This window comes from Telmatherina bonti (genome assembly GCF_933228915.1).
Source record: "Telmatherina bonti genome assembly, chromosome: 13".
Taxonomy (NCBI): Eukaryota; Metazoa; Chordata; class Actinopteri; order Atheriniformes; family Telmatherinidae; genus Telmatherina; species Telmatherina bonti.
The window spans coordinates 4,549,266-4,569,265 of NC_136611.1; the positions used below are offsets into that span (position 1 = coordinate 4,549,266).

At 45.5% G+C, this 20,000-nt stretch overlaps 2 protein-coding genes across 3 annotated transcripts in view; both read right to left on the reverse strand.

The window, feature by feature from the left end:
* Positions 1 to 8,887, reverse strand: part of ptar1 (protein prenyltransferase alpha subunit repeat containing 1) — a gene marked incomplete at its 5' end in the record, with an annotated part of 10,969 nt that extends 2,082 nt beyond the window's left edge. Inside the window, 5 exons of one of the 2 annotated variants that reach the window (XM_079251850.1) lie at positions 3,975 to 4,122; positions 5,662 to 5,766; positions 7,177 to 7,243; positions 7,394 to 7,563; positions 8,802 to 8,887. In XM_079251850.1, coding sequence (XP_079107976.1) covers positions 3,975 to 4,122; positions 5,662 to 5,766; positions 7,177 to 7,243; positions 7,394 to 7,563; positions 8,802 to 8,887 — 576 coding nt within the window. Of the gene's footprint in view, positions 1 to 3,878; positions 4,123 to 5,661; positions 5,767 to 7,176; positions 7,244 to 7,393; positions 7,564 to 8,801 lie in introns of both variants that reach the window. The other variant, XM_079251849.1, reaches the window with a different exon arrangement.
* Positions 8,888 to 13,760: 4,873 nt separating this feature from the next.
* The window catches only part of LOC306764148 (GTPase IMAP family member 8-like), a gene marked incomplete at its 3' end in the record, with an annotated part of 29,239 nt that continues 22,999 nt past the window's right edge, over positions 13,761 to 20,000 (reverse strand). Inside the window, exons 4-5 of the mRNA XM_079251189.1 lie at positions 18,324 to 19,573; positions 13,761 to 13,778 (exon numbers count right to left, since the gene is read on the reverse strand). Coding sequence (XP_079107315.1) covers positions 13,761 to 13,778; positions 18,324 to 19,573 — 1,268 coding nt within the window. The remainder of the gene's footprint in view (positions 13,779 to 18,323; positions 19,574 to 20,000) is intronic.

Here is a 20,000-nt window from a genome sequence, read left to right on the forward strand (position 1 = left end):
ACCGAGGCGTTCCCAGGCCAGCCGAGAGATATAATCCCTCCAGCGTGTCCTGGGTCTTCCCCGGGTCTCCTCCCAGAGGGACATACCTGGAAAAGGGAGGTCCAGGAGGCATCCTGACCAGATGCCAGAGGCACCTCAACTGGTTCCTCTTGATGTGGAGGAGCAGCGGCTCTACTCTGATCTCCTCCCGGATGATCGAGCTTCTCACCCTATCTCTAAGGGAGAGCCCGGCCACCCTGCGGAGGAAACTCATTTCAGCCGCCTGTATACGAGATCTCGTTCTTTCGGTCACGACCCACAGCTCATGACCATAGGTGAGGGTAGGAACGTAGATCGACTGGTAAATCCAGAGCTTCGCCTTCTGGCTTCTTCACCGCATTACTCCAGACGCCGCACCGATCCGTCTGTCGACTCTTCCCTCACTCGTGAACAAGACCCCGAGATATTTAATATCTCGGGGTCCTGCCTCCACTTGAGGCAGGACCTCACTCCCGACCTGGAGAGGGCAATCCACCCTATTCCGGCTGAGGACCATGGTCTCAGATTTGGAGGTGCTGATTCTCATCCCAGGCGCTTCACACTCAGCTGCAAATCGCTAAAGTGAGAGCTGGAGATCACGATCAGATGAAGCCAATAGGACCACATCTGCAAAAATCAGAGACCAGGTCCTGAGGTCAGCAAACCGGATCCCCTCAACACTTCGGCTGCGCCTAGAAATTCTGTCCATATCACTTATGAACAGAATCGGCCTTGGCAGAGTCCGACCCTCACCGGAAACGAATCCAACGTACTGCCAACAATGTGGACCAAGCTCTGACATCTGTCGTACACGGACTGGACAACTCGTACAAGGGGGTCCGGTACCCCATACCCCACAGGAGCCCCCGGGGGACACGGTCGAATGCCTTCTCCAGGTCCACAAAGCACATGTAGACTGGTTGGGCAAACTCCCATGCCCCCTCCAGGACCCCAGAGAGGGTATAGAGCTGGTCCACTGTTCCGCGACCAGGACGAAAACCACACTGCTCCTCCTCAATCCGGGATTCGACTATCCGGCGGACCCTCCTCTCCAGGACCCCTGAATAGACCTTACCAGGGAGGCTGAGGAGTGTGATTCCCCTGTAATTGGAACACACCCTCCGGTCCCCCTTCTTAAAAAGGGGGACCACCACCCCAGTCTGCCAATCCAGCGGTACTGTCCCCGATGTCCACGCGATGCTGCAGAGGCGTGTCAGCCAGGATAGCCCCACAGCATCCAGAGCCTTAAGGAACTCCATTGGATCTCATCCACCCCCGGGGTCTTGCCGCCAAGGAGCTTTTTAACCACTTCAGTGACTTCAGCTCCAGGGATAGGAGAGTCCACCCCTGAGTCCCCCAGCTCTGCTTCTTCATCAGAAGACGTGTTGGTAGGATTGAGGAGGTCCACCAACCCACAACGTCCCGAGTTGAGGTCAGCAGCTCCCCATCTCCACTGTACTCAGTGTTCACGGAGAACTGCTTCCCCATCCTGAGCCTCTTATTTTCAAACATGGTGTTCGTTATGGACAATCCATGGCGAGCACAGAAGTCCAATAACAAAACACCATTTGGGTTTGGGGGCGGGGGGGATTGGGGGGGGGGCATGACTCCCAATCATTTCCCTCCAGGTCTCACTGTCATTACCCAAGTGAGCATTGAAGGCCTCCAGAAAGGGTGGGTACTCTGAACTGCTGTTCAGTGCATAGGCACAGAAGACAGTCAGAACCTGTCCCCCCACCCGAAGGTTGAGGGAAACTACCCTTTTGTCCATCAGGGTAAACCCCGACGCACAGGCACCAATCCTGGGGCTGATGAGAATGTCCACACTTTGTCGGCGCCTCTCACCATGAGCAACTCCAGAGTGGAAGAAGGTCCAGCCTTCTCGACGGTTCTGGTTCCAGAGACTAAGCTATGCGCCGAGGTGAGTCATACTATATCCAGTCGATACCGTTCAACCTCGCGCACAAGCTCAGGCTCCTTCCCCACCAGAGAGGTGACATTTCACGTCCCCAGAGCCAGCTTCTGCAGCCAGGGATCGGACCGCCAGGGTCCCCGCCTCTTGCTGCTGCCCAGCTCACATTGCACCCGACCCTTATGTCTCCTCCCGCAGATGGTGAGCCCACGGGAGGTGGGGCCCATGTAACCCTTTCAGGCTGAGCCCGACCGACCCTAACCCTAACCCAATGGCAAAGGCCCGGCCACCAGACGTTCGCCCTGGCTCCCCACCCCAAGGCCTGGCTCCAGAGGGGGGCCCAGTAACCCGCGTCCGGGCAAGGGAACATTCACGCCCAAGTTTGTCATCGTCACAGGGGTCTGTGAGGCGTACTTGGTCTGGTCCCTCCCCTAGACACCTATTTGCCATGGGTGACCCTACCAGGGGCATAAAGCCCCAGACAACATAGCTGCTAGGATCTTCAGAACACAGCAAAAAATTCCCGATATTTAATTTTTCTATTCGATTTTTCCACCCCTAGTAGGTACTGCCCATCAGTTTGTCAGTGCTTAGCCGTAAAACAGACTGACATCGTTTGTATATCTGCAAGAGGCCTATCAGCTAATCGTCTGCTGACTGGACCTCTGTGGAATGAGATGTGTCAGGAAGTCTTTGGTTGCAGTCTTGGAAAAGATCAGCTAGCATGTGTTTAAAGGAAAACATGTACTGTATGACTACCACTGATGTCTCCTCGGTAAAGCTTGTACCATCCTCCACAAGAAGTGAGAACTTCTCGAGGCCCCGTGGACAAAATGACGTAATTTTGTTCTTGCGGCCGCATTTGAAGATAGTTGTCGACACATCGGGCAAGCAGAACTTTTTTCTTGCGGGGCTCCGAGAAGTATCGTGTGATTGGTTGGACATTTGAGGTGGGCGTGGTTAACACGGAGAAAGCATTAAGTGGAGTTGCTGCTTTCGCGGTTTTACTGTTGCAGGTAAAACGGACTGTTTTGATAAAACAGCTGATTGAGGTGGTAAGAAAATACGAACATTTTTACATGTGGCATTCGGACCCAGTGCACGACCCGCCCCGCCACGTGCACAACCCGCCCCGCCGCATGCACAACCCGCCCTGCCGCATGCACAACCCGCCCTGCCACGTGCACAACTCACCCTGCCGCGGACAAAGTTGCTCGTTAAATATGAAACTAGAAAAGCACTCAGAGCGGAAACCCCTGCCAAGCTCAATGTTAAAGAATCCTTGTAAACAATTCCTGGATTCAAAAGGTGATCCGGATCACCACCAGAATTTAATCAGTTCTTCAGTTTCACATTTCCAACAACTCTTGAAATTTTTACAAAAATCCATCCGTAACCTTTTGAGTTATCTTGAGCACAAAGATGCCAGGAAAAACAAACTCCTTGGTGGAGGTAACAACCAGGTTCAGGGCACATAAAAGTAGACATTGCCCCCCGCAGTGACCCCTCCCCGCTGCAGACCTGCTTCTCCTGGAGGATGGATGGACCTGACGAAAAAGAAGGTTTTTTTTTGTTCTTGGAGCCTCAAGGAACAAGAACTCAGTTGTTGGTTCCCATAGAGGGTGGAACAAGCTTTCTGCCTAATCAGGCTTCTCAACACTTTATAAATTGCAATTAGCAATTAGCACTGGCTGGACAGGGAAGGTATTAATTAATTAGCAATTAGCAATAAAACAGTTAGCTTCGAGGTTAGCTCCCTTCTCTTTACCCTGCAACAGCTAGCTTCAGGATTAGCTCCCTTCTCTTTACCCTGCAATAGCTAGCTTCAGGGTTAGCTCCCTTCTCTTTACCCAGCAACAGCTAGCTTCAGGGTTAGCTCCCTTCTCTTTACCCAGCAACAGCTAGCTTCAGGGTTAGCTCCCTTCTCTTTACCGAGAAACAAGTTCACCTTGACGTTGCCTTTGGCCATGTGTTGGAGAACCCAGATACGGTGGGACCAGGCGTTGTAGTTGCTGGGATATCTGCAGGCAGCATCGGAGCACACCTTCATCTCCTGGTGGACGGTCCGAGCCAGCTGCTCGCTCTGGTTCTGGTTCCTGTCTGCTTCCACCTGCTCTGCTTCACCCTCTTGCAGGCTCTTATTGTGACCCGGAGAAGGAAACTGACGCATAATCTGCTTCAGAACCCAGCGTCTGCAGGGACACGCATGATGATGATGATCATTTTCACAACAAGTGTGTTGTCAGTATACTAAAGACAAGTACATTAGGGAATCTAACAATACGACAGAAAGCTAAAGCTATGTCAGAAATCTATCGTTACGACAGAAAGCTAAAGCTATGTCAGAAAGCTATCGCTATTACAGAAAGCTGAAAGTATGATAGAAAGTTAAAGCTATGTTAGAAAGCTGAAGCTAAAACGAAAGCTTAAACTATGATCGAAAGCGAATGCTATGTGGAAAAGCTAATGCTATGTTCAAAAGCTAACGCTACAATAGAAAGCTGAAACTATGATAGAAGGCGAACGCTATGTATAAAAGCGAATGTTATGTTAGAAAGCTAACGCTACGACAGAAAGCTGAAACTAAGTTAGAAAGCTAACGTTATGTATGAAAGCTAATGCTACGTCAGAAAGCCATTGCTACGACAGAAGCTGAAACTAAGTTAGAAAGCTAACGTTATTTCTGTCTGTTTGTTTCTCATTTATATTTAACTTTTTAGATTCATAGTTTAGTTACTATGATCTAAAGTTGGCTTGTATGTGTATGTATATGTGTTAATACTGGCAAGTGCGTAAATGTTTGTACGTATGTATGTGTGTGTATGTGTGTGCATAGAGGTGTGTGTGTATATGTATGTGTATATATATATATATATATATATATATATATATATATATATATATATATATATATATATATATATATATATATGTGTATGTGTGTGTATGTATGTGTGTGTATGTATACATCTGTAGGTTGTTTTCTTTCTTTTTGTTTTTGGGTTATTTTTTAGTTTGTTTTTTTTTTCTCTCCCTTTTCTCTCCCTTTATCTCTTTCACTTTTCTTATGAGGTGTTTTTTTCTCCTTTCTCTTTCTGTCTTTCGTCTGTCCTCTCTGGTCCAGCAGTACAAACTCTACAATTCAAACAACAATACAAAATAAATATAGAAATAAAATAAAAATTCAGAAAGTCAAGGGGATCATTATATCTATAAAGCTTCCCTTGGCAGAGGAAATTTGCTCAGCAGAACACAGCATCCAGACCATCATTCTGCTTGCCTAAATGCTGGACAAGACAAAAAAAAAAAAAAAAGAAAAAAAAGAAAAAAAGAAAGCTAACGTTATGTATGAATGCTAATGCTACGCCAGAAAGCCACTGCTACGACAGAAGCTGAAACTATGTGAGTAAGCTAACACTATGTAAGAAAGCTAATGTCACCTCAGAAAGCTATTGCTACGACAGAAACCTGAAAGTACGATAGAAAGCTAACGCTACATATGACAGCTAATGCTACATCAGAAAGCTAACGCTACATCAGAAAACTGAAGATACGACAGAAACCTGAAAGTATGATAGAAAGCTAACCCTATGTAAGAGAGCTAATGTTACGTCACAAGGCTAACGCTATGTACAAAAGCTAACGCTACATCAGAAAGCTGAAGCTACGTATAAAAACTGAAGCCAAACCACTCTGACAAAACTGACAATGTTACCGTAGCAGAAACTCACCTGTGGATCCAAGTTTCTGGACTCTTGGGAAATTTGGTGAGGGCAAGTTTTCCCAGGTAAAGGTCCCGGTCAGGGTGGAGAGCCCCACACTGCAGGAGCTCCTTCCTGAAACATCACAGAGGTCACAAGTGATGCTTTTATCAGAAAGGCATCATCGCATGACATCATCATATGGATGATGATGAGGATGGTGGTCCTCCAAGAGTGGCCCTCCTCCTGCAGGTTTTCCATGTGGCCCTGCTCGGACACACCTGCTTCAAATAAATGAGTCACCCCACAGAACTTGATAGGCTGTTGGATCCTTTTTGTTTTATCTCTGATCTAGACCATTGAGACCTGCACCAGAACCACCCAGACCTCCTTCCATCTGGACTATCCAGACCTCCATCTAGACCATCCCTTGTAGCGCTGCCTTTATTAGAGAAGTTTTTCTGGAATGTTTAAATTCCTTTCCTCCATATTTTCTCCCGACTGCAGGAAACTGGAAATGTCTGATAACGTGGCATTACTTCCACCTGGAAAGCTGAAGACCAGACCCGTGTGTGACGTCATCTAGGCCTGTCACTGAAACAATTTTTGCCATTCAATTGTCTCAGATATTATTGTGATATAATATTGGGCTAAGTGATTACTGTTGTCATTTTGAGACTGTTTTCAACTAATAATGTATAATAATGCAAGTACACCCTTTCAGAGATCAACACACTTTAATTTCTAAAGAACATTTAGCTTGATGTGCAGAATAGTTTATGCTCATCCAGTCTCCAATCTGCTAAAACACATCAGGATTTCTCCTGGGGTTTTGACGTGTTTATCTGGTCTCTAAACACTATTTAACACAGTTACATAGTCTATAGTAAAGCTCATATAAGAGGACATGTTTGGACTTGACCAGAGATGGAATGGTAAAACTGAATGTCTTTAAACGACTTCAGTATGTAATTTTATTTATTACTTACTGTAAGGTTGTGAAATTGCTGTTTGTAACATGTATGTTCATCCAGGCGATTCACACTGGCTGTGAAATGTTTGCAATATTTATCAAAATGTCGCCTTTTTAACAATATTAAAGGACATTGTCGCTTTACCAACCACGCTGTCTGAGTGCACACCATGTTGCACTGTCCTGTTGGTAGTTAACCTGTTGGTTAAACACCACGGTTATCGTGGACTGTTGGGAAGATGGAGCTAGCCTGTTTGTTAAGATCTTTTTTCCCAGCTGGGAAAACTGCAGTTGATGGTTGTGTTTTAGGTGCAGATGGAAGCTTGTTGTGTTGTCCTGTTTAGTTAATGTTGTCTTAAAACAAATGTGGCACTCGAGAAAAGAAAAACAAATTAAAATGACTGCGTCCAGCAAACTTATTGCGCACATTTTTTTTTAGCGTGTGATTAATTGACTTATTGCGACAGACCTAACGTTATCACTGATCTACACAGACGGAGAGAAAGCTCAAGCAGAAGAGCTAAAAGCCACCGGGAGCCCAGTGATCCCAGAGGTAGAATCCCGCTCCGTACCTGACATTCCAGGCTGTGGTGAAGTCTGGATTCAGCAGCAGCAGCGTGCAGGTGATGTCCACCAGAGCTGAGGACAGAAAACCACAGTCAGCCGGTCTCCAGGTTCACGTCCTGCACTGGTTAAACTGGTTTAATCCCCCCACCCCTGCCCATGTATGAAACTAACCCAGAACAGTTAAACTCTGCTTCCTGGAAAGTGTTGGTGAAGAATCTTTACCTTCCCTGTCCAGCCAGTGTCTGCGTTGCCGGTAGAGCAGCAGCTTGTTGTGGACGTACGGCAGCAGGAACTTTACGCACCAGCTCTCCACGCCCAGCTTGTTGTCCACCAGTACGATGGGGCTGCGGTTGTAGCGAGCCTCTGGAACCTGGATCAGACCGATCTCATCACTGGAAAAACACAAATCTGGACTTTACTTCCTCTGGAGATATAAGCTTCCTGGTCATGCGATCATACGCAAGTATGTGTGTTTGTCATTAGCCCCGCCCCCCTCCTTCTGCATTTCTACCAGAGGTGATATTATCAGGTTTCTGGGGCAAATAAATCATCCAGTTTTATCAAACCGGTGGAAGAAGGTCAGACATCAAAATGATCTAAATTAATTTTAATTATTTGAAACATTATTCTACAAACAGTCTTTAATTACAAGAGAGATCCTCCTTCAATCCCCACCTGGTGCGTTAGCATGGACAGGATCCAGGTTCTGGCTAACTGTCAGAGTAACTTGTTTGTCATCATCATTCAAGTCTGTCTCATACCAGTTCTTTCTGTCCCGTCCCATCACGTCCTTTCCCAGTCTGTCTAGTCTCATACCAGTCCTTTCTGTCCCATCATGTCCTGTCCCAGTCCGTCTGGTCCCACTGGTGGAAACGGGACTGGAAGATTCCCAGCGCTCTTTATAATTCAGACGTTAGAGCTGAAGATTCCTGGTTAATCTGGGTCCTGGTTTACTGAAGTATGAGCCAGTTAACCCAGAAATGGAGACTTAATCGCGTTACTGGTTTGTTTACTGGTTTTTCTGACACTGTGGCTGCAGATGGACATCAGTAGGATCGTTAATATCTCACCAGCAGCATCTTCTCCCATTAGGTCACCTCTGGGTCCTATCAGGTGTTATTAAAACAAAATTATATATAAAAAATGTGAACTAAACATGGATTTAACTGAAAGTTATTAGTCAGATTTAGTTAAATCCGGTTTTCACTGGTAAACCCCAGAAATATGAACATAAACTAAATCTGCACAACTTTTTTGTTTTTAATAGGCATGGATTGAGCCACCTAAACCAGCTGATCTGATACCAGTCAGGCTCCAGCTGTCTGGCATCACAAACACACCAAGAACTGGAATAATCCGGATCAGGATGGTTTCTGAACCGTAAACCAGAACCAGGAACCCGTATGGATCAGGATGATAGTGTGTTCTGGTAAACCAGAACAAGGAACGTTTCCAGGTCTGATTCTGGTTCCGGTAAACCAGATCCACTTTCTGCTGAGCTCTCCGGTTCCAGGGATTAGTCCCAGCCCGGAGCTCAAACTCCTCCTGAGGCTGCGGCTAATTTCTGGTTGCATCAGATTTCCGTTCTGGTCACCGGGACCGGAACCAGGGCCAGGACTTTCACACTCACATGTTTGGGTTCCTCTTCAGGGCGTTGTTAATGTCTTTGACGACTCTCTGGACCAAGACATCCACCTCCTCCCCAGACTCCGCCATTTCATCACTGCCAATGACGTCACGAGGTTAAAAAAAAAAAAAAAACTACTTCCGGAATGGAGTGGAGAAAAAAATAAACTCTACGGAAGCACAGTAGAGACGATGTTGCTACTAAATAATGCGCAGACATTTCTGAATGTTTTTATTTTAACCTAATCAAAACAACCCATTTACAGAGTTTTAAATATGAAAATATTATAAAATTAGTTTTAAATTGAAATAATTTAACATCTGCGTTGCTGTGTAGGACCATGTTCTGCAACTTCAGCATTTTTACGACTGTCTGACACTATAAAACAAACTCTTAAACCAAATTGTCTGCACACCAGAAGAAAAGACAAAAGATAATAAGAAAAGTACAGAAGAAAATAGTATTATCAGAGGAAAGTGGACAGTACCAGATACCTTTTCATTTTTAATTCCACACAAGAAGACATATTTAAACAACACTCTGTAAGTGATATTTTATGAGAACATAAAATATTGCTAAAATATTGCTAAAATGAAAGAAAAAATTGATTCACAATGTAATATCTAATTCTTCTTTGTTGAATTAATAATAATAATAAAAAATGGTTAAAGAAAAAGAAAGAAGTCAGAGCAGAATTACAGAAAAAGCACCATGATGTTGATTTGCTTTCTGGATCTAAATGACATAAAAGATTTATCCAGGAGTATTTAGTGTGTGTGTGTGTGTGGGGGGGGTTCCAACTGTATTTTCCCGTCTTTGAATAAGAGTTTAATTAATTTTGGTTTAATTATTTTCTCAAAAAGTCCCATTTCAGCCTGTAATGTGTGAAACTGATTCATTAGAAATGTTGTGCAGGATAGTCGATGTGATGAGATTTCCCTCTAAATTTGTTCCTGCTAAATCGAGTTTGATACAAACAGTTACTGCAGTTTTTACTTTCAACTAAAAGACTAAAATAAAATAGTTGGGATTATAAATGGCTTTTTTCATCAAGTCTGCTTCTCCTGAACTAAACCAGCAAGTTAATCCTGGATTTCTCCTGTTTAAACATTTCAATAAACCAGTAAGACAATTTGTCTATGTCTGGAATTTTATACCGGATGATGTCTGTTCTCTTTCTGGTGGCCTTAATTTAATTTCCAACTGCAGATATAATGTCCTCCATCCTTCAGTATCCTGGTTCATGCTTTACTGTTGATTTAAATAAAGGTTTTTATACTCACAGCTCTAGATGTGGTTCTGTTCACTGTAGTGGTGTTCATAAAGTTTTTTTGGCAGGAACAACGATGGATTCAGATGGCGTAGCCAAGATGGCATCAGTTTAACATCTCCAAATTGTAGCTCTGCTGACAAATCTTCTAATTGTAAAACTTGATGAACTTAACCATCTCTTAAAGGTACATAAGGTTATAAAAGGTTACTTTCATCCATGTTTGCTGTTTTAATATATCAGTTCACTATAACCTACACCTTTTTTTGGTTGGAAGACTGATCCAGTGTGGTAGTTTAAAATGGAACACAGCCACAGAGATATCCACGAAGTAATGCACTACTACAATAAACAATATAACCCACATTTTCCAGCATGCAACCTGAACTTACACCGTTTCACCCTACTCTGGACAACCGTACGGCAAAGAAACCAAAGCCGAGCATTACTCCAGAGACTCAACCGGCTATGTTAGCTGTCATGCTACACATTGAAAAGATGCAGGAGGAATGCCTTGCAAGAATGGCTCAAGTCGAGTCTGCGGTAAAAGAAAATTGCAACTCTATTTAGGGTGTAGTTGACTCTCTGGAGTCCATGGCCAAGCACATGGATGCTGTTATGGAAAAGGTGGATAATATCGACACGAGGGTCATTACATTCCATCCATCCATCCATCCATCTTCTGCTGCTTATCCGGGGTCGGGTCGCGGGGGCAGCAGCCTAAGCAGGGAAGCCCAGACTTCCCTCTCCCCAGCCACATTTGCCAACTCTGCGGGGGGGATCCCGAGGCGTTCCCAGGCCAGCCGAGAGATGTAATCCCTCCAGCGTGTCCTGGGTCTTCCCCGGGGTCTCCTCCCAGAGGGACGTGCCTGGAACACCTCACCAGGGAGGCGTCCAGGAGGCATCCTGACCAGATGCCCGAGCCACCTCAACTGGTTCCTCTCGATGCGAAGGAGCAGCGGCTCTACTCTGAGCCCCTCCCGGATGACTGAGCTCCCCACCCTATCTCTAAGGGAGAGCCCGGCCACCCTGCGGAGGAAACTCATTTCAGCCGCCTGTATATGAGGTCTCGTTCTTTCGGTCACGACCCACAGCTCATGACCATAGGTGAGGGTAGGAACGTAGATCGACTGATAAATCGAGAGCTTCGCCTTCTGGCTCAGCTCCTTCTTCACCACGACAGACCGGCGCAGAGCCCGCATTACTGCAGACGCCGCACCGATCCGTCTGTCGATCTCACGCTCCATCCTTCCCTCACTCGTGAACAAGACCCCGAGATATTTAAACTCCTCCACTTGAGGCAGGACCTGACTCCCGACCCGGAGAGGGCAATCCACCCTATTCCGGCTGAGGACCATGGTCTCAGATTTTGAGGTGCTGATTCTCATCCCAGCCGCTTCACACTCGGCCGCGAATCGCTCAAGCGAGAGCTGGAGATCACGACCAGATGAAGCCAACAGGACCACGTCATCCGCAAAAAGCAGGGACCCAATCCTGAGGCCACCAAGTCGGATCCCCTCAACCCCTCGGCTGCACCTAGAAATTCTGTCCATATAAGTTATGAACAGAATCGGTGATAAAGGGCAGCCTTGGCGGAGTCCAACCCTCACCGGAAACGAAGGGATGAGATCCGCCCGGAGTTCCTTAAGGCTCTGGATGCTATGGGGCTGTCCTGGCTGACACGCCTCTGCAGCATCGCGTGGACATCGGGGGCAGTACCGCTGGATTGGCAGACTGGGGTGGTGGTCCCCCTTTTTAAGAAGGGGGACCGGAGGGTGTGTTCCAATTACAGGGGAATCACACTCCTCAGCCTCCCTGGTAAGGTCTATTCAGGGGTCCTGGAGAGGAGGGTCCGCCGGATAGTCGAATCCCGGATTGAGGAGGAGCAGTGTGGTTTTCGTCCTGGTCGCGGAACAGTGGACCAGCTCTATACCCTCTCTGGGGTCCTGGAGGGGGCATGGGAGTTTGCCCAACCAGTCTACATGTGCTTTGTGGACCTGGAGAAGACATTCGACCGTGTCCCCCGGGGGCTCCTGTGGGGGGTACTCCGGGAGTATGGGGTACCGGACCACCCTTGTACGAGCTGTCCGGTCCCTGTACGACAGGTGTCAGAGCTTGGTCCGCATTGCCGGTAGTAAGTCGGGTCATTACATTGCAAAAGGAAAATGCTGCACTCAAGGAAAAAAATGGAGACTTATAGAAGAAGATGGAATATGAGAGTGTCTGGAGCGTACCGGCTAAAATGTGAAGCAATTGGTGGTCGACCTATTTAGAGAAATCTGTCCAGACATCGCTGCACAGCTAACCTCCTCAGTGGACATTGCACACAGGCTGGGCACGCGCTCGGACAAGGAGAAATCATTGCAACGCATCATCATTCAGTTCATCTTGCAGTCGCACCGAGACAAGATCTGGACAGAAGCCAGAACATCCACCGTGCACAAGCAGAAAAAGATCCGGATCTTGGAGGATCTCACCCAAAGCACCAAAGAAGCAAGAAACAAACTGTGGCCAGTCATGGAGCAGGCCAGGAAAGAAGGGATAAGGGCCGGCTTCCGAGGGGCACATGCTATTATTAATGGCAAATGAATTTCTGTGACTGATATGTGAACTGGTACACGTAAGTATAATATATGCGATGGACCTTGATCTATTTTTACAGGTAGCACATAATTCAGCTTGATATTGATGACAGCATCGTCGGCGGAGCTTTTGGACTGTTTTACAGTTCTGATCTTACTTTAACTAAAAAACTCATTCTTTATTTTCCTTCTGTTTTTCTTTTTTAACAACTCCCTTTTTTTACGTCATTATCTTTATCATCTGTTAATGCAAGGGGGCTTGGAATTGTTTTTAAAAAGAAAGCTTTATTTCTGTTTGCTAAAAAGCACAAGACAGACTTTTTTCTCAGGAATGCTGTTCCCTCAAAACTGACGTTAGTTTTTGGGAAACCCAATGAGGAAATGATGTGTCGTTTGCTCATGACTCAGACTGCTCAGATGGTGTTGGAAGCCTTAAAAACAGGTTTGAAGGAAAAATCTTGGCCGCAGGTCTTGATCCTTTGGGTCATTTTTGCCTATTGATAATAACTCGATCTCTGACCAGCTTCATATCAGTCAATGTATATGGCTATGATGCCTCATCTGAAATAAATACTTTCTTCGACTCTTTGGAAAATAAACTGTCATACTGGCTTCATAAACACCCAAAAGCTGCATTAATATTAGGTGAGTATTTCAATTTAGCTTTGGATAATAGGATAGATAGATGGCCACCAAGAAACACAGTCTGTTAACTCCAAACTTAAAGTTTTTATGGACAGATTTGCTCTTGTAAATTTCTGGAAAACACATAACCCAAGTATTAATAGTTTTACATGGTCCAATAAAGACAAAACGAGGAAGTCCAGAATTGATTATTGTTTACTTTCCAAGTGCCCCAAAATTATATAAACTCATATTATTACTATATATAATTTATATTATTACTCTATATCATCCCTTCCCTGAGCCATCATCTTATTGTGGCGGAGGGGTTTGTGTGTCCTGAAGATCCAAGCAACAATGTTGTCGGGGGCTTTATGCCCCTGGTAGGCATCAGGTGTCTAGGGGAGGGACCAGACCAAGCAAGGCTCAAAGACCCCTATAATGAATACAACCATGGCTTTAAATGGTCCCTTGCCCGTATGCGGGTCACCTCTGGAGCCAGGCCTGGGGGTGGGGCACGAGAGTGAGTGTCTAGTGACAGTGCCTTTGTTCATGGGGCCCGGTTGGGCTCAGCCCGAAAGGGTTACATGGGCCCCACCTCCCGTGGACTCACCATCTGCGGGAGGAGCCGTAGGGGTTGGGTGCAATGTGAGCTGGGCGGCAGCAAGGGGCGGGGATCCTGGCGGTCTGATCCCCGGCTGCAGAAGTTGGCTCTAGGGACGTGGAACGTCACCTCTCTGGTGGGGAAGGAGCCTGAGCTTGTGCACGAGGTTGAGCGGTTCTGGCTATATATAGTTGGACTCACCTCGACACATGGCTTGGGCTCTGGAACCAGTAACCCCTCGAGCTGGACCTTCTTCCACTCTGGAGTTGCTCATGGTAAGAGGCGCCGAGCAGGTGTGGGCATTCTCATCAGCCGCCAGCTTGGTGCCTGCACATTGGGGTTTACCACGGTGGATGAAAGGGTAGTTTCCCTCTGCCTCCGGGTGGGGGGACGGGTTCTGACTGTTGTCTGTGCTTATGCACCGAACAGCAGTTCAGAGTACCCACCCTTTCTGGAGTCCTTGGAGGGAGTGTTGGAGGGTGCTTCTTCTGGGGACTTCATTGTTTTGCTGGGGGACTTCAGTGCTCACGTAAGCAATGACAATGAGACCTGGAGGGGAGTGATTGGGAGGCATGGTCCCCCCTCTAAACTCAAATGGTGTTTTTTATTATTGGACTTCTGTGCTCATCATGGATTGCCCATAACGAACACCATGTTTGAACATAAGAGTGTCTATATGTACACCTGGCATCAGGACTCCCTGGGCCGCAGTTCGATGATCAATTTTGTGGTCATAACCTCAGACCTGCGGCCACATGCCTTGGACACTCGAGTGAAGAGGGGGGCAGAGCTGTCAACTGATCACCACCTGGTGGTGAGTTGGCTCAGATGGTGGGGGAGGAAGCCGGACAGATTTGGCAGACCCAAACGTGTTGTGAGGGTCTGCTGGGAACGTCTGGCTGAGTCCAAATGGGCTGTGTTCCGTGCCTCTATTGTTGAGGTGGCCAGCCGGAGCTGTGGTTGTACGGTCGCTGGTGCCTGTCGTGGCGGTAATCTCAGGACTCGTTGGTGGACACCAGCAGTGAGGGATGCCGTCAAGATGAAGGAGTCCTATTGGGCCTTCTTGGCCTGTGGGACTCTGGAGGCAGCTAATGGGTACCGACAGGCTAAGCAGCATGTGGCTTCGGCTGTTGCCGAGGCAAAAACTCGGGCGTGGGGGGAGTTTGGCGAGGCCATGGAGAAAGACTTCCAGACGGCTTCGAGGTGATTCTGGTCCACCATCCGGCAGCTCAGGAGGGGGAAGCAGTGCTCCATCGACACTGTGTACAGTGGAGATGGGGAGCTCCTGACCTCAACTCAGGACGTTGTGGGTTGGTGGAAGGAATACTTTGAAGACCTCTTCGATCCTACCAACACGTCTTCCGATGAGGAAGCAGAGCTGGGGGACTCTCCTGTCTCTGGGGCTGAAGTCGCTGAGGTGGTTAAAAAGCTCCTTGGCGACAAGGCCCCGGCGGTGGATGAGATTCGCCCAGGGTTCCTTAAAGCTCTGGATGCTGTGGGGCTGTCCTGGCTGACACGCCTCTGCAGCATGGCATGGACATTGTGCCGCTGGACTGGCAGACTGGGGTGGTGGTCCCCCTTTGTAAGAAGTGGGACCGGAGGGTGTGTTCCAATTACAGGGGAATCACACTCCTCAGCCTCCCTGGTAAGGTCTATTCAGGGGTCCTGGAGAGGAGGGTCCGCCGGATAGTTGAATCTCGGATTGAGTAGGAGCAGTGTGGTTTTCGTCCTGGTCGCGGAACAGTGGACCAGCTCTATACCCTCTTTGGGGTCCTGGAGGGGGCATGGGAGTTTGCCCAACCAGTCTACATGTGCTTTGTGGACCTGGAGAAGGCATTCAACCATGTCCCCTGGGGGCTCTTGTGGGGGGTACTCCGGGAGTATGGGGTACCGGAGCCCCTTGTACGAGCTGTCCGGTGTCAGAGCTTGGTCTGCATTGCCGGTAGTAAGTCGGATTCGTTTCCGGTGAGGGTTGGACTCCGCCAAGGCTGCCCTTTATCGCTGATTCTGTTCATAACTTATATGGACAGAATTTCTAGGCGCAGCCGAGGTGTTGAGGGGATCCGGCTTGGTGGCCTCAGGATTGGGTCCCTGCTTTTAGCAGATATTTTATTTTAGCAGAGATTTGCAGCTGAGTGTGAAGCGCCTGGAATGGGAATCAGCACCTGAGATCAGAGTTACGTCCACACCACGGCAAGGTTGCAATCACGTGATTTTTTTGGCAGCATTCTCTCTCTGCTTTGGTTTGAAACTCTGAAACTCTCTAGTCTGCATACATACTACGCTCGTCATTAAATATATTCATGTTGTTAAAAACAAACTCAAAATTATATTTAAAAAATATTTGACTGTTCATATCTTTGTTATTGTATCGTAAGTGCTTAAGTTCTGTTTTATTCATCAATAAATCTAATAGTGTTTACCTATAAAATGATTGTTGGACTTAAACATCTGGAAATGTGCTGCTTGCTGGAGGCCTCTCAGAGCTGATATCCAGTCAAGGATATAAAACTCAGGGATAAAATAGAATATATAACCATACTGATCATGTTTATAACAACAATAATCATGATATAGGAAATACTCAGAGCAAATTTAGTCGGATGGAGGGAAAGTTTAATTTAAGGGGATTTTTTTTTACTTTTAAAAAACTAAAGTTAACAACAAGAAGCTTTTCAGTATTGGGGCAGAATTTAATAAGCACAGCTTCTCACTTCCAGTTTGTATAATTATGATTTCTTTTTATTATTTCACAAATAAATTTGCATCTTAATTTGTTTACATATTTAAAATAAAAAAAAATAGCTGTGATAGTCATGCATGTGTAATTAAAACCCTTCAGAGTCATACATGTTCTCATTACAACAGAATCAGAATAAAAGTTGTCACAGAAGGGACATTTATAACAACAGCATAAAACAGAATCATCATGGCTGCACGTCAATAATCACAAGACATAGAACAAGTATGAATAAATTCTTCAAAAGTAATAAAGCCCAATAAGACCAAGTAAAACAAAAACAAAATGAAAATGAACTCCTAAAAACATCATGTGAAACGAATTAGTTCAGATTTGATCAACAAAACTTGTATTATTTTCTCACCAATATTTCTACTGATTTAATACAACATCCAAAGTTCCTAAACACTGATGTCCAAAGTCTCCACCTGAACACCTGAGAGACAACTGAGAATCAAAATACACAAAAAATTATCTCACTGGGGAAGACAACCTCCAGAAGTCAGGAAGCCCATGAACTAAAGTCTACTTAACAGTCAGAGGAGTGACCCAAACAAAATAAAAAAAAAAGAAAAATAGTTGGTCCGCCTTGCAGCTATAGAGCATGCAAGGCGGACCAACTGCAAAGAAATGCATACAGCAATGTCACGGAAAACCATGAAAACGTATTTACATTCACGCCTCCGTTAGAATCTACTTGTTGACCGAGTTTACCGTCAACACGAGGCTCAAACACCTGTCGCCTCCTCACACTTCCTGCCTTACAAGAACTCCTCTACCAATCAGCGAGGCCACCACCAACCACCAGGTGACCCTTCGACGTCAAGATGTTTTTTCATCTGAGCTGAATATAAAACAAAAAGGCTGCAACAGATAATTTATATACAAGTTATTATTGATTAATCAGTTTTAGAAATAATCATGTTAGAGATGATCCCATGTTTTATCTATCTAACAGGAAAACACATGAAGAGTTTTACATCATACAGTCATTAGACGTGAGTTTCTCATCTCCTTCACATACAAACAGAACAAAAACAAAGAAAATCTGCGTTCTGGAAGCATTTTTCCCTAACAAGCATCTTCATCATTGCTCAGAAAGCCGTTTTGATTAAACCAATCATTAGCCGTTAGGTAATGTTAGGTTAATTGGTTACTCTAAATTGCCCATAAGAGTGAATGGTTGTTCATCTCTGTGTGCGATGGAGTGGCGAGCTGTCCAGGGTGTACCCTGCCTGTCGCCCAAAGCCGGCTGGGATAGGCTCCAGCTTCCCCGCGACCCTGAATTGGATTAAGCGGTTCAGAAAATGAATGAATGAACAATCATCAGCCGTGTTGTCTGGCACGATCCATGTCTGAACCGTGTTGATGTTACATGATGATCAGTTTATGGAAAACCGGATCTTCAGGAGATGGTACAATACTTTACCACAAACTTATCGTTTAACTTCTTCAGTTTTTCCTCGTGTTGTTTTCTCAACTTCTCCAATTTGTTTATTTCTTCTTCTCTTTGTTTCTCCGCCAGCATTTCCTCCTTCTCGGTTCTTTCCTTCTTTAATTCTTGATCTTTCTGCTGTTTCTCTTTTATTTCATTCTCATGTTTCTCCTTCAGATCCTTCAGTTCTTCGTCATATTTCTCCATCAGAGTTTTCAGATCTTTATATTTGTCCTGGAAATCATTCAGTTCTTCAGCTTGTCTTCTGACCTCTTCTTCATGTTTGTTCTTCATGTCCTCAATCTGTTTCTTGTAGTTTTCCTCTAATTCTTTCTCCTGTTCTTTCCTTTTTTCATCATCTTCTTTTCTTTTCTTCTCATATTTTTCTCTCTCCTGATCCATCTCATCTTGAAGCCTTTGCAGTTTCCGATGTCTCTCTTCGTCTTCTCGTCGCCGGTTTTCCCACCACTCCTTTCGTTCTTTCTCCCAAGTTGTTCGTCTTTCTTCCATCTCTTTTCTGCTCTCTTCCAGTTTTCTGTCAATCGTCTCTTTTTCTTCCGATTCTGATCTGATTTGTTTCTCCAAAGCTTCTCGTTCTTGATCCCACTTCTGTCGTTGCTGTTCTTCCTCCTCTTTTCTTCTCTTTCCTTCCTCTTCTCTGTCTTTCTGCTCTCTTTCCTTCAGTTCACGCTCCTTGATGATGTTTTCCTCCATTTCTTTCAGTTTTTTGGCATTCTGTTCTCTCTCCTTTTCCATTTCTGCTCTCTCTTCTTCCATTCTTCTTTTCATTTCTTCCTTTTCTTTCTCATGTTTGCATTCAAGTTCCTCTTTCTGCCTCTTCATCTCTTCCTCCTTCTCCTTCAGGAGTCTCTTCATTTCTTTCTGTATAGCTGCTTCAGCTTCTTGCAGCATCTCATTGGTAAAGAAACCTCCATTGTTTTCCGTCACCATATTGTCCATCTTCCTTATCAGCTCATGGACCTGTGATCTGTTCTGTTTATCTCGGTTATTAAACACGAGGTATCTTCCTCCACAGTCGTCGATCAGCTTCTTAAATGACTCTTCACATCTCTTTTCTATGTACTCTTCTATGGACACTTTGTCGTATTTCAGGTCGTCTCCCCTTGTGAAAAGAATGATGGTGAAGTTTTCAGCATTCTTACCAAAGACCTTCTTGATGAGTTGTAATGTCTCCATCTCTTCTGGTGTAAGTCTGTTAATCTGTAACACCAGTAGGAAGACATGTGGTCCTGGAGCCAGAAGACTGATGCATTTCACCATCTCCTCACCAACCTGGTCGTTAGACAACCTGCTGTCAAACAGACCAGGTGTGTCGACCACAGCAACAAGACGGCCGTCCACCGTGGATTGGACCTTTTGGCATTTCATGGTAACAGACTGTTGACCACATTTGGATTCAAATGGTTCACCGCCCAGAATGGTGTTTCCTGAGGAGCTCTTTCCACAGCCGGTTCTTCCGATCAGAACAATCCTGAGACACTCGGAAGTCTGCTGCTCACCTGTAAAACAAAAAATCAGTTAAATCTATATATTACTTAATTCCTATAAATACACGCACATATACATATATACACATACATATATACACACATACATATACATACACACATCTATATACATACATACACACACACACACACACACACATTTACACACACACACACACACACATATATACATACATACGTACATATACATACATATAACGAGATACATACATACATAAACATATATATCAAATCCAATCAAATCAAACTTTATTTCTTTAGCACTTTTCATGCCTCAGGCAACACAAAGTGCTTTACAGGATAAAATGAAGTCATAAGGATTAAAACAAACAGTGGATAAAAAGGCATTTAAAAATAATCGACACAAGCTCTTTCCACACACTCACACACACACACAAGGACAAAGAGCAAAGAACCC